The sequence below is a fragment of the Schistocerca piceifrons genome, chromosome X, assembly GCF_021461385.2.
Source record: "Schistocerca piceifrons isolate TAMUIC-IGC-003096 chromosome X, iqSchPice1.1, whole genome shotgun sequence".
Lineage (NCBI taxonomy): Eukaryota > Metazoa > Arthropoda > Insecta > Orthoptera > Acrididae > Schistocerca > Schistocerca piceifrons.
Genome location: NC_060149.1, coordinates 154,053,569 through 154,067,722, shown reverse-complemented (window position 1 = coordinate 154,067,722; position 14,154 = coordinate 154,053,569). Strand labels below are relative to the sequence as shown.

General features: G+C 36.6%; 1 protein-coding gene across 2 annotated transcripts in view; it reads right to left on the bottom strand.

Annotated features, from left to right (window-relative positions):
• Positions 1-14,154, bottom strand: part of LOC124722114 (organic cation transporter protein-like) — a 199,027-nt gene that overhangs the window by 25,185 nt on the left and 159,688 nt on the right. For both annotated transcript variants that reach the window (XM_047247321.1, XM_047247320.1), the window contains exons 7-8: positions 4,397-4,532; positions 100-239 (exon numbers count right to left, since the gene is read on the bottom strand). In XM_047247321.1, coding sequence (XP_047103277.1) covers positions 100-239; positions 4,397-4,532 — 276 coding nt within the window. The remainder of the gene's footprint in view (positions 1-99; positions 240-4,396; positions 4,533-14,154) is intronic.

Genomic DNA, 14,154 nt, shown 5'->3' with positions numbered 1-14,154 from the left:
TGAAACATATTATTACAATCCATCCTGTATTTTCCACTTTAAGCATATTTCTAATTCTGTTGAATCATTAATCTAATACTAACTTGGTGAGAAACTAACCAGCAGAAACAGCAGACAAACAAGCGCACCATAAGTGTGGAGGAGTGCATCACTTGCACAATAGCATCTACTTTTCCAGTTTTGCAGCTGTCATCAGTGCTATCTGTTCCATGGATGTCATCATGGACTGGTGCTGTTTTCTGAAATAGTATATTTCAAATTACACCAAAAACTTTTGTGAAGTTGCAATCTACATACAATTTTTTTCAATTCTGGATATGCTAATCATGATGGGGCAAGATCAGATCAAACAGAATTTTCTGCTGTTCTTAATGACTGTGTTCATGAATTGATGATTAAATATGAAAGTGTACATCTGGAAATCTACAGTTTAATAAGAAAACTTATAGGATGGCATATTGAAATAAATCCTGTTCGAAGGAGCCAGTTTCAAGAATCCCATTGTTGTCATTCACTGAATCAATTACTTCATTATGTTGAGCTGGGAGGAGTCAAAGGATGGCCATACAATACCTCAGTTTGTGTCACTATTAGTTCACCTTTATTGGTGAATGACTGTGTATTATGTTCACTTACAAAACATCAAACATATATTTGATGTAAAACTGTGATAGCAGGTACTGTAGGTACAGATATTTAATTTTCACATTATTAGATTTCAGAAATTTTATTTGATTCTTGAGTATGTCATTATTCACTCAGACTGCCATAATGTACTACCTGACAAAAAAAGGTGAAGTACCAGGAAGACATGGTTGGATGCCAATGTAATTTTGCATATATGTACACCGTCAGTGGATATGTAAAAGATTGGAGTTGCAATTGTTTGTGACAGACAGAACAGCATGTGAATGCATCAGTTTTGTTCATGTTTAGGGTTGCTATCAGGCCTGGTAGGTTGTATAAGGGGCATGAAAAATGTTAATGCTGAGTGATCACTGCAAAGGACAAGGAGATGCTATGAACTCATCTGGGACAACATTATCAGCACATGGCAGGGTTTGAAAGGTGTCTCTGTGTGTGTGTCTCCATTTGGCTCACTGGTTGAATCATGGAACATTGAGATTAATGGGGTATTCAGAAGTAAAAGTGGCTCAGAGTTGGACTGCATGGAATGTGTGTGCAGACATACTTGTCATTGAGGTTCTGACCACCACAAGGAAGGATTGCTGTATTGTGCACTTATCATAATGTAATCCCTACACATCTGTATCTGCCATCTGTGAACAAGTAATGGACTTTCTGCAACATTCTATGTCTTATCACACCACTGGTCAGAGATTAGCAGCAGCTGAACTAGGAAATCACCATCCCATACATAGGATGCTGTTAACAACACAACACAAACTGCTGCGTTTGGAGTGGTTCAATGATCAGGAAGCATGGACTGATAACAAATAGCATCACATTGTGTTCAGCAAATAAATTGTGTTCCTGCACCACCCTGGACGACTATTGTTGGTGAGTATGGTGGCAACCTCAGGAGTGGTTTTATTCTTCCAATGCTTTGGAGAGGCACAGTGGTGTTACTCCAGTCATCATGGTGTGGGGAGCCATTGGGTGTGATTTCACATCATGGCTGACAGTGATTGAGGGAACTCTGATCAAACAACAGTACATCACAAACATTTTGTGCCCTCACATGTTACTTCTCGTGAGACAATATCATGGTATCATTTTTCAACAGGACAGTTCTCATCCTCAAACATCATGTGATGCTGAAGTACTCCCATGGCCAGCAAGATGCCAGATCTGTCCTGGTAGAACACGTCTGGGACCAGCTGTCCCAGTGTCAGCACCCAGGATCTCAGGAACTAGTTAGAACAGTTGTGGGTCATCTTGCCTCAGGAGAGGACTTCATGACACCTTCCCCAACCAAATTGGTGCATGCATCCAGGCCAGAGGAGGAGCAACATCATACTGATAAGTGGGCTCATACTACCAAGTTCTTTTTAAATTTGACTAGGTTGTATAATCACTGAAATAACATCACATACCCTCACAACTCATGAAGTACCATTCTGTTTCCTACTTTCCTTCACAGTGCTTCAATTTTTCTTTACTGGGCAGTGTATATTATAACTCACTAATGTTTGTGACTGAAACATACTTCATACAAAAGATTAGGGAGCCATACATGACAATACACAAATGATTAAGATTACAGAGCTGAATGTCATCTCTGACTAAAAATGCAAGATGGTGTAAATACCATACATGTAGCTTCAGAGTTTCTAAATGCTGCAGTTGCAAATCAAAGGCAGTCTAAGATGGTGTTGGGGAATCTCCTGGAATGGGATTCGTAGATGCACCCACAAAGAATCAATATGGTTGCTAGAGGGCAGTGATGAACAAGAGCTAATGCCTGAAATTTGACATTATTGGCACACTCTTGACACTGTGCATCTTGGAATATTGAATTACCTAATGATTTTCAAAATGGAATTTCCCAAGCATCTGGCTCCACCTACCATTCCACATTCAAAGTCTCTTAATTCAGTCGTGTGGCCATAATCATGTTGGAAACCTTTTCACATGAATCATTTGAGTACAAATGCACTGCCCTTTCATACCTAATAAACATGGTACTACCACCATCTGTATAACTGCATATTGCTGTCCCATGACTTTTGAGACCTCAGTGTACACATCATAGCTGAGATCACAAGGTGTATCCAATAGTACCCAAACCATCACATCCTGCCTTTGTCCACTATGGCATTCAACAGCAGCAACTGCAGCCAGATTTATGGCATTTCAGTAGTGTTTATATGGCCATCACTACAGGACATGTGGAAATGGAATTCATCATGAACCATTACAGTTTTGTATTCAGCACCACAGTGTTATGATTCACATGCACATTGCAGTCTGAGGTGATTCTAGACTATGGAAGCTGATAAATGGCATTCATGCCACCTGTCCAGCACCTAAGCTGGCATACTTTTTCCCTTCTTACTTGATGTTAAGAGATCTCATGCTTCATTCATTTCAACTTGAATAAATATCTGGTTAGACACTTTTGATTGAGCAGTCCTATTGTGGTAAGAGGCAAGTAGATACAAGCTTGTGGACATGAAGACAAATTTTGTTGTATATGATAATTTTCAAATGTAAAATCTCGAATAAACCTAGAAAGCACATCATTACCCTTCTCTCCAAGCATGTGTTTTATGCAGTGGTGCTACTGATGACTGGGCCAACAAAATGACAAAGAAACAGTTGATTTGCTAGTAACATTGTAGTTCATTTTCCACACAAACAGAAATTCAGATCACAGTAAGAAATGAGACTATGAACTGATTCAAAATAAATTTGCTGAATGTGAAATCTAGGCATCAGCTGTGTTAGGTATAGATGTACTACCTATTAGTGATGTCTGAAAATTTGTGCCAGATTGGGACTCAACCCTGGATTTCCCACTTAGCATGAGCTGTCACGTTAACAACTCTGGTTATCTGTGCTTGCCTCCTGGATCAGCATAAGCTTCCATATGTCACACTGTCCACATCCTTATACCACAGTCCCCTACATTCAACACATAATGCTCACAGCTTTACTCTGTATTCCCACACCAGTGAGAATGAGACAATGAAGAATTGAGAATCATCTTGTGCCCACATGTGCAGTCATATAATATTTGTTTGCATTTAGGAATGTAGACAGTGTGACTTGTGAAAGTTTTGGTTGGTCTGGAAGGTGTGCATGGATAGCCAAAGTGACTGAGGCAGTCACTCATCATAAACAGGAAAAATGGGTTCAAGTCCTGGTCCAGCTCAAATTTTCAGATGCCTCTAATAGATAGTACATCTATATCTGACACAGTTAATGTCTAGGGATTTATATCCAGAAAATTTATTTCAAATTAGTTTTGGATGACTGTTAATTGTCATTAATTCCTGTTCATTGAGATATGAATGTAAAAAGACTATGAACTGATTTCTAAGACATTTTCATTTTTGGAAGATTTGATTTCCATACTAATGAAATATTTAGGGAAGTGAAATGCATTTAAGAATACGAAAACTGATGAAATGTTAAACTCTGAGCTTCCTTTCACATGGTAGATTGTAGTTCTCTCAGGATAAATAGCTAAATGATTAGGAGGAGGAGAAATTCCAGTCAGAACTTTACTCAGGAAGAATGGAGTGTTTCCTCATCCACTAACAAAACAACTTACTCTATTCAATTTGTCTAATGCTACATAAAAACTTGACCACACATATTTTTAAAAATACTTTTTGTAACTGTTATATTGTGTGAAGTAAGTTTTCTTTTTTCAGCAATATTTTATAATTAATGCAAATACTGTGTATGTCAACATACATTTTGTTACCTGCGCTAATTGCATCCTCTTGATGGCCTTCTCTGATAGGTCCACACCATTCTGCTTTGCTGCTTTTTGAATTATGACATTTGCATCACTTGCTCTTCCATTCACCATCAACCAACGTACTGACTCTGGCAGGATCCTGTAAGGATGTGATTATACAGTTCTTGTATATCAATTGCTTCCTCATTAACTGTCCTCTGAATATGAGGGTAAAGATACATTCTTGAGCAGAAGCTAATTGCAGATTATGCAGAAAAATGAAATATTTTACAGCAATATAATAATAATCTACGTACACATTCTGCAAACCACTGAAGTACATGACATAGGATGTTTAGCATGGTACAACATGTCTCAAATTCTTCCTGTTCCAACCTTGTATGGAGTATGGGAAGAATGACTACTTAAAAACCTATGTACATGCTGTAATTAGTCTAATCTGGTCTTCACAGTCTCTATGCAAATGATAAACATGAGATTTGTGAATATATTTACATTATTCACTTAATACTGTTTCTTGAAACTATGTAAATAGGTTTTTGGAGAATAATTGGTATCTTTTATTCCACAATATTACATAGTTCTCCTGTGTTGTTATGGAATTTTTGTCCCTTTTATACTTTTTACACAAAACCTTTTGTTCCATGACAACATGTGAGGATACCTCAGATGATGAAGTGATTTTATTTTTTACACCAGATGATGGAACTATAAGTGTTCTGAAACCATTTATGTACACCATCAAAAAATTGTGAATTAAGCAACTGTACTATGGTTTCTTCATTTTTCAAAATGAGCTTGTACTGTTGTGGCTGCCCCATAGGAATAACTCTTTGGAGGTCATTCTGTTCAAAATACCTCTTTACATTTGAGCTCAGAACATGTTTAATGACTCTAAAACAGATGGATTTCAGTGAGCTAAGATGGTAATTTTGTGGATCACTTCTGCTACCCTGCTTATAGATATCAAATGAGGTGGCACAGTTGTTAGAACACTGGACTCACATTTAGGAGGATGATGATTAAATCTATGCCTGTCCATCCATATTTAGGTTTTTCATGATTTCCTTAAATCGCTCCAGGCAAATGCTGGTAAGGTCCCTTTAAAAGAACATGGCCAAATTCCTTCACCATCCTTGAAACATTCTGAGCTTGGGCTCCACCTCTAAATGGCCTCAATGTAAATGGAACATTAAACCCTAATCTTTCTGTCTTCCTCGTTATACATGAGTGTGGTTTGTGTTTACTTCAAATCACTGGACACAGTTTATAACTCAAGGAATGTGTGGTATATTATGGTTAAAATGGAAACTATATCAACTGAAAACTCTGTACAGAATCTGACAAGGGATTCCACTGGACACTGTAACCTTGTTCAGTTTTAGAGATTTTCAATTTATCTCAACACTTCATACATTAATATTTGTATCACTCATCTTTGCTGTAGTATGAAAAGTAAACCGGGGCAGTACTTTTGCATCCTCCTTAATAAAGGAATGTTTGAAAACTAAAGTCAACATTGGTGATTTTACTTTGCTACTCTAAATTTCAGTTCCTGTCACCCGTGAGTGTCTGGACTCTATCAAACTTTGGTGCCACTGACAGCCTCTACGTGTGACCTGATTCTTTTTGGTTTTGTGCAAGCTCTTTCATAAAGATTTAATAGTTGTTTCCAAGTTCATGCATTGCCCTCTAAACAGCCAAACGTTTTTCATTTATACTATGGAGGGTCTCTCCCATCACAAAGTGTTCTACTAGGCACATGTCTATCCAATGCATGATTAATTATTTTTTAAAGTTGAACCACATATCCTCTACATGTTCCCACCCAAAAATTAATGGTTTCAGTTCCTCTTTGAGATATAACACTTTTGCCTCTTTTTACAGCTTAGTGAACATGTCAATCATTCCACTTGTTTTAGGTACCATTTGTGCTTTATTAATCATTGTTGCTACAAGAGACTCTGACATATTTCCATCATCAGTGGTCTCCCAAATTACTTGTTTACAGAAAAGTATTAATATTGTTCCACAGGATGACTTTTAATACCCACCACTTGGCTGGATGAGCTACACCAAAAAATAATCTCATGTGACATTATAGAATGAAAGCAAGAAAAGTATGCTAGCCTTTTTCATTTTTGTATCACCTACATCTGACAAAATTTGTGTTGCAAACAGAAATTTGTTTAGGCACTATAGCAGTCCTCTGGTATGTTCCTCCCAGTTGAAATTAATATCAAGCTGTAAACCAAAGAATTTAAACTTGTGAACTTCTGCTATCTGCTTGTTATCATATTTTAGGTATATACTGGTGGGAAACCTTTTATAAGTTTCGAACTGCATATGGTGTGTTTTCAGAGTTTAGTGACAAAGAATTATTTATTTATTTATGTCCATCAAAATCTCATTAACTGATCTTTCTAAGATTGTACTAGATTTGGCATTTAATACACTGTTTGTGTCATCTGCAAACAAAAAAAAATGACATCTGGTAACCTTACTGATGAAAGGTATTGACGTACACAATAAAACGTAAGGGCCCTAAGATGGAACATTGTGGGACACCACATGTAATTAGTTCCTAGTTGGATGATGTCTGATAGTTTAATACACATCTTTTTCCTATTGGTAACCTTTGTTTCCTGTCAGAGATATAGCATTTTAACCATTTTGCAGCATTTTCTGTTACAGATTAGATTAGATTAATACTTGTTCCATAGATCATGAATACGATACTTCGTAATGATGTGGAATGTGTCAGATTAATAAAAGATGTCTGTACAAGATATTACATTACACAAAATATTGCATGACACTAATGTTTTAGTTGTTGTTGTTGTTTTTTCCCCCCTTAATTTATATCTAAAAATTCAGCCACTGATTAGAAGGAGTTGTCATCTAGAAATTCTTTTAATTTATTTTTAAATGTTACTTGGCTATCTGTCAGGCTTTTGATGCTGTTTGGTAGGTGACCAAAGACTTTGGGGCAGCATAATTTACCCCTTTCCGTGCCAAAGTCAGATTTAACCCTGCATAGTGAAGATCATCCTTCCTCCTGGTGTTATAGCTATGCACACTGCTATTACTTTTGAACTGGGTTGGATTGTTAACAACAAATTTCATAAGTGAATATATACTCTGTGAGGTTACTGTGAGGATCCCTAGATCCTTAAATAGATGTCTGCAGGATGACCGTGTGTGGGCTCCAGCAATTATTCTGATTACACGTTTTTGAGCAATGAATACTTTTCTACTCAATGATGAATTACCCCAGAATATGATGCCATACGAAAGCAGTGAATGAAAGTAGGCATAGTAAGCTAATTTACTGAGATTCCTATCACCAAAATTTGCAATAACCCTAATAGCATACGTAGCTGAACTCAGACGTTTCAGCAGACCATCAATGTGTTGCTTCCAGTTTAACCTCTCATCAATGTAAACACCTAAAAATTTTGAAAATTCTACCTTAGCTACAGACTTCTGTTCAAAGTCTATATTTATTACTGGAGTTGTGCCATTTGCTGTACAGAACTGTATATACTGTGTTTTATCAAAATTTAAAGAGAGTCTGTTTGCTGAGAACCACTTAATAATTTTGTGAAAAACATCATTTACAATTACACCACTTAGTTCTTGGTTTTTGGATGTTATTACTATACTTGTATCATCAGCAAAAAGAACTAACTTTGCATCTTCATCAATGTGGAATGGTAAGTAATATCAAGAACAGTAAAGGACCTAAGACCGAACCCTGTGGGACCCCGTACTTGATAGCCCCCCAGTTTGAGGAATCAGCTGTTGTTTTAACATTACATGAACGACTTATTTCAACTTTCTGCATTCTTCCAGTTAAGTATGAATTAAACCATTTGTGCACTGCCCCATTCAAACCATAATGATTTAGCTTATCTAAAAGAATTCCATGATTTACACAACCAAAGGCCTTTGAGAGATCACAAAAAATACCAATGGGTGATGTCCGGTTATTCAGAGCATTTAATATTTGATCAGTGAAAGTGTATATAGCATTTTCTGTTGAAAAGCCTTTCTGAAAACCAAACTGACATTTTGTTAGTGCTTTATTTTTACAAATATGGGAGGCTACTCTTGAATACATTACTTTCTCAAAAATTGTTGATAAAGCTGTCAGAAGAGAGATCGGGTGGTAGTTGTTGACATCCGACATATCCCCCTTTTTATGCAACTTGATGTTCTAATTGACTTAAAAAAATAGTGTCATTTACACAGTCAAATGTCTTTGATACATCAAAAATATACTAGTAGCTTGTAATGTACTGTCTAATGAATTAAGTACATTCTTGCTGTATGTGTAGAATACTTTATCAATATCAGAACCCTTAGAAATCCAAATTATGAATTTGACAATACATTATTTGTTGTCAGATAATTAAGAAGCTGATTGTATGTTACCTTTTCTAAAATTTCATGGTATTTCATCTCCTTTCTTAAGAATAAGGTTAACTACAGCATGTTTCAGCCATTCAGGAAACATTCCACCAATAAATTACTGGTTACACATATAATTTAAAATGTTAGTAAACTCAACAGTACACTCTTTAATTAATTTTGTTGATATTTTGTCATAACCATTGGAATTTTTTTATTTTGAAGATTTTATGGTAGACATTAGTTCTACTGGTGCAGTGAGGGCCATATCTTACTGAAGTTATTTATAATGACTGATCTAAGATATTCCATGGTAGCATCTATTGAACCTGACAACCCCATCTTTTCAGGATTAGTTATGAAATACTTGTTAAAAAGTTGTTCAATACAGTACACACCTATTATCAATGTATCAATTAATATTAACGTATCTGTTCATCACCTCTGGTTGTGACAGTATCTTCCTGCACTATATCCATTATTGTATATATTTTGTTATTTGATGTGACTATCTTTCTCTTGTAATGCATTTGATTTGGTGTTCATATTGCTGCCTTTAATATTTTGCAGTATGTTTTGTAATTAGATACACCATCAACAGCAGAGCTGTTTCTTAGTAACAGGTAGTTTCTTTTTGTCATACAAGATACCTTTATTCTTCGAGTAATGTGTGGACACTTTGTGGACTTTGTTCAAATCTGGTGTAGGTTTAGGAAAAACAGTTTTAAAATAAAGACATTGTTAAAAAAAGTGTTGTATTTTTCAGTTGTGTGATTAGCAGTGTATACATCACCCCAGTTCATGTCTTTGAGGAGTTTCCTAAAATAATCAATTTTTGGCTTACAGGCTTCCCTCTTGAATTCTGATTTAGTGGATTTTATATCCTATTCAGTATCAACATTTAATGAAACAGACTGGATGTCACAGTTGTAGATGCCATCAACAATTGGTTTTGTAATATAATTTTGTTTATTAGACCTTTGTGTAAAATATTTTCAGTGGCTGTTTTTGAGCAATTAGCTATTCTAGCTGGGAAGTTTGCAGTAGGAATTAGGTTGACTGATAGTGTTACTGGAAGAGTTCTCAAGAAAATTTACATTAAAATTGACAGCAACCTTTATTTCTATGTTGTTCAATGTTAAATAGGCCAGCAGAGCTTCAGAGTGCTTTATGAACATATTTAATCACCTACAGGTGCTCAGTATAGACTTACTATCATGATGGGTTTATTAAGCAATTCTGTTTTTGTTGTACAGGCTCTAGCCAGAATTTAAGAGTATCTGTGTTCTTAAATTTATGACAATTCTTAATGAATGTGGCAACTCCTCCTTTCTCCATTTCAGGTCTACAAAAATTGAGACACTAACCTAGATCCAGTAGCACTTAGCATATATATAACAGTGGTCACATAATGTTCAGAGAGACAGATTATGTCACCTGGGTTTGATGACTCCAATTCATCAATATAGATAAGTAGTTCATTAATTATACTTCTTAGTCTTTCAGTATTTTGAAGAAATAATGGTAGCTGACATTTTACACTGACAGACATAAAATTGAGTGGAAATAAAATTTCTGCTGATTGCTGAAAATTTTTAACCAGATGCTGTTTGTGTTGATGCAATATGCCAGACTTAATGTTGTTCGGTTTCTTTCCCAAACTGAAGATTTTTATCAATAATAACCCTTGGGTTCTTTCTGTCCTCCCTACCCTAAAGAAGGTGCTGTTCTGAATCTTGTACCCACCGATATTTTACCATTCATGACAGTGCCTTCTCTCCAACCCCTCCCCCTCCCCTCTGCCCTCCTTAACTTTTTTTTCAATTTGCTTAGCCAATTTACCCTTTCCTTTCCTGCTGAGATGAAGACCATGCCTAATACAAGATCTATGCCAATATATGACCCTGCACCTGATATAAGTAGCCATTCCAACTCCAAATTCTTCCTCCTGACAGACAAGTTCAAAGGAGGTTGGTCATGGGTTCTCGGTAAAGCTACAAGATAAACATTGGTACGTCTTGATGTTGGCATCACACACTATATTATACCCAGGATCTCTGTCAATAGTATTGCCCTGACTACCCATTATTACCACAATGTCTTCCGTGGTGAAATCTTTACAAAGTGATATTAGCATTGAAAAGAGAGAGAGAGAGAGAGAGAGAGAGAGAGAGAGAGAGAGCTGGTACTCTGATTCTAGTTTATCCTGCAATAGTTGGCCCTCTAGCATGAGAATTACCTATTGGCAAAGCTGTCTTTCCTGTTACTGACTTCGCTACATTTTTACTTTTCAGTTTATTGGTGAAAGTTTGTTGAACACTGTCTATACCTACATCTGCAAGTAGCTTAAAATCCATTAGTTACATTATCATGGCCATAAAACCCTGTGAAAGGATAACACTAACTTGCTGTTATATTAATATAATAAAGGAATGTTGTAACAGCAATTATAACAGTATGCTGTTGCACTCTGAAATCAGAAACACCAACTCACATAAACAGAACAGTAACACTAGCGGCACACAAGCCATGTTTATGTAGGAAAACAAAGCAATAAAGGTAGTTACAGACGTTGCAAATACAGAACTGTGTCAGCCACAGTTAACATATCTAAATATATTAACATTTTCTTCCCTACAGAATAAACTTTATTTCCTTTCAGTGAAAGGTGACTAGAGAATTACTGTGTGGAAAGACTGTCCATAATCACAAAACACTGAATTAAACAACATAGATTCAGAATACACTATTTCTGTCAAAATAGAAACAAGTATAGCAGTGTGAAGCATTACAAAAACTGTAAGACTCACAATGAGAGACTTAGGCCTACTCTGTGATGTTCTGAGATGATCTTTTGTTTTCTTGTGAAAACAATCACAAAAGCATTTCAAAAGACAGTTACCAGTTTTGACCAGCAAGTGGTTATCACACTACTTACTGGTAACTACTATTTGAAATGCTTTTGTAATATTTTAGTACAAAAATAAAACACCATCTCAAAACAGCACAGGGAAAGTTTATCATATGAGTCATATAGTTTTTGTAAGGCCTCATACCATTATACTTGAATCTACAGTGGGAAGAAGCCCTAATAACTGGTACAATAGAAACTACCCTCTGCCATACACTTCACAGATGTTTATAGAGTAGGAATGTAGATACAAATGAGAACTGTAAAACAGCGAGAATCATTATAAAACCTATAAAATTTATGATAACTTATGAGCCTGTATCCTGCTACTAGTGCATTTGTGTGAGTGTGTGTGTGTGTGTGTGTGTGTGTGTGTGTGTGTGTGTGTGTGTGTGTGTGTTTCACTCTCTCTCTCCCTCACTATGCTCTTTTAGTCTGTACTGCTCACATCAATTGTTCTGTGTGTCATCTATTTTGCACCTTCTGTATGATTCTCAACTCCGCCTGGGGTCAGTTGCCTTGCAACAGCCACTGCCAGTCCCAAGCCTGGATAAAGGAGGAGGGTTGGGCATTGGGCTAACAACCCAATCCTGTAAAAAACTCTTTGTTATGAAGCACAAACTTCCCTCAGACATGGCTGGATACAATGGAATACAAAAACTGCAAAGGAAAAATTGTATACAATTTAGAAATTTTAATTTTGTATCTTGGAATGTTCAGAGCCTAATCCACACTACAGTCTCAGAAATTAACCGATATAAACTGGACCTGGTGGCAGTACAAGAGACAAGATGGCTAGGAGAGGGAACTGACAAATAGGATGGATACACACTATTCTATGGCAGATGTGCAGATAAACACAAATTCAGCACTGGTTTTGTAATACACAACAAAGCAGCAAATACAGTTAAAGAATTCAAAGCCGTTCACAAGAGAATATCCTACATAGTACTTGGAAACCAAGTGTCAGACATCACATTCATCAATGTTCATGCCCTGACTGAGGATAAAACAGATGAGGAAAAGGAAGAGTTCTATGACCAACTAGAACAAACTATTGAGAGCACACCAACTAGAAATATCAGGATAGTGCTAGGAGATTTTAATGGAAAATCAGGAAAAGAGGAATTCTACATACCAATTATAGGAAGGCACAGTTTGCATGATGAGAACAATGAGAATGGTCAGAGGATGATGAACTTAGCTATCTCAAAGAACTTGAGAGTAAGTTCGACTTACTTCGAACTCAAGAGAATACATAAGGGAAAATGGTGCTCACCGGATGGAAGAACCACCAACCAGATAGATCACATCTTGGTGGACCAGCACTATAGCCATAGAGTCATGGACATTAGGTCATATAGAGGAGCTGACTGTGTGTCAGACCACTTTCTCATTGTGTGCAGCCTTAAACTTATGTTCACAAGCATGCATAAGAAGGAGACACTAGAACCTGATCTGAATGTTGAAAAACTATGAGAAAGTGCCACTAAAGAACAATATGCTATAGAAATCAAAAACTGTTTTGAGGTCCTGGAGACCCTGGAAGCAAGAGAGAACGTGGAGGAGTAGTGGAAAGAAATAAAGTCCACAGTACTAATTGTAGCAGAGGATATATTGGGAAAAAAGAAGATAATGAAGAAGAGGAAATTGTTCAACGAGACATGCCAGAAGGCTACAGGAAAGAGAAGGAAGGTGAGGGAGAAGTGGCTAGCTGACAGAGGGAATGAGCAGAAAAGGGAACATTTTATCAATGTCAGAAGGAAGACAAAGCAAATCCTAAGAGCAGAGAAGAGAATATATGTAACTAATTTGCTAGAACAAGTTGAGGCAGAGAGCCAAAACAGCAATTCAAGGCAATTCTTCCAGTACATAAAAAATTGGAAACATGAATTTCAGGGCCCAACATTTTTCATTAGAGATAAGAACACCAACTCGATAAATGACAAGGAAAGAATTGTAGAAGATGGAAAGAATACTTCTCAGAACTGCTGAATTGCCCAGACCCAGATGAGATGTTACCTGCAGACACTATGGAGGAAAGGAAAGATGAAGAAGAATGAGAAACTAGTGAAGAAGACATGAAGATCACAATCAAAGGACTCAGAAACAACAAAGCCCCAGGGGAGGACAGAATAATATCAGAATTAATCAAGGAGGGAGGTGGGAGCTTACACTTAGAGATATATAAACTGATCCAGTTGATATGGGAGAAGGAGACACTGCCAGAAGATTGGAAATTGGCTATAATATGCCCAATATACAAGAAGGGAAGCAAAATGGAATGTGGTAACTACAGAGGAATCAGCTTGTTGAATGTAATGTATAAGGTACTATCCATCATTATCCTCAGAAAACTGTAGCCATTCATAGAGAACAATATACAGGAGTACCAAGCTGGCTTTCGACAAAACTGATTGACAATAGATCACATTTT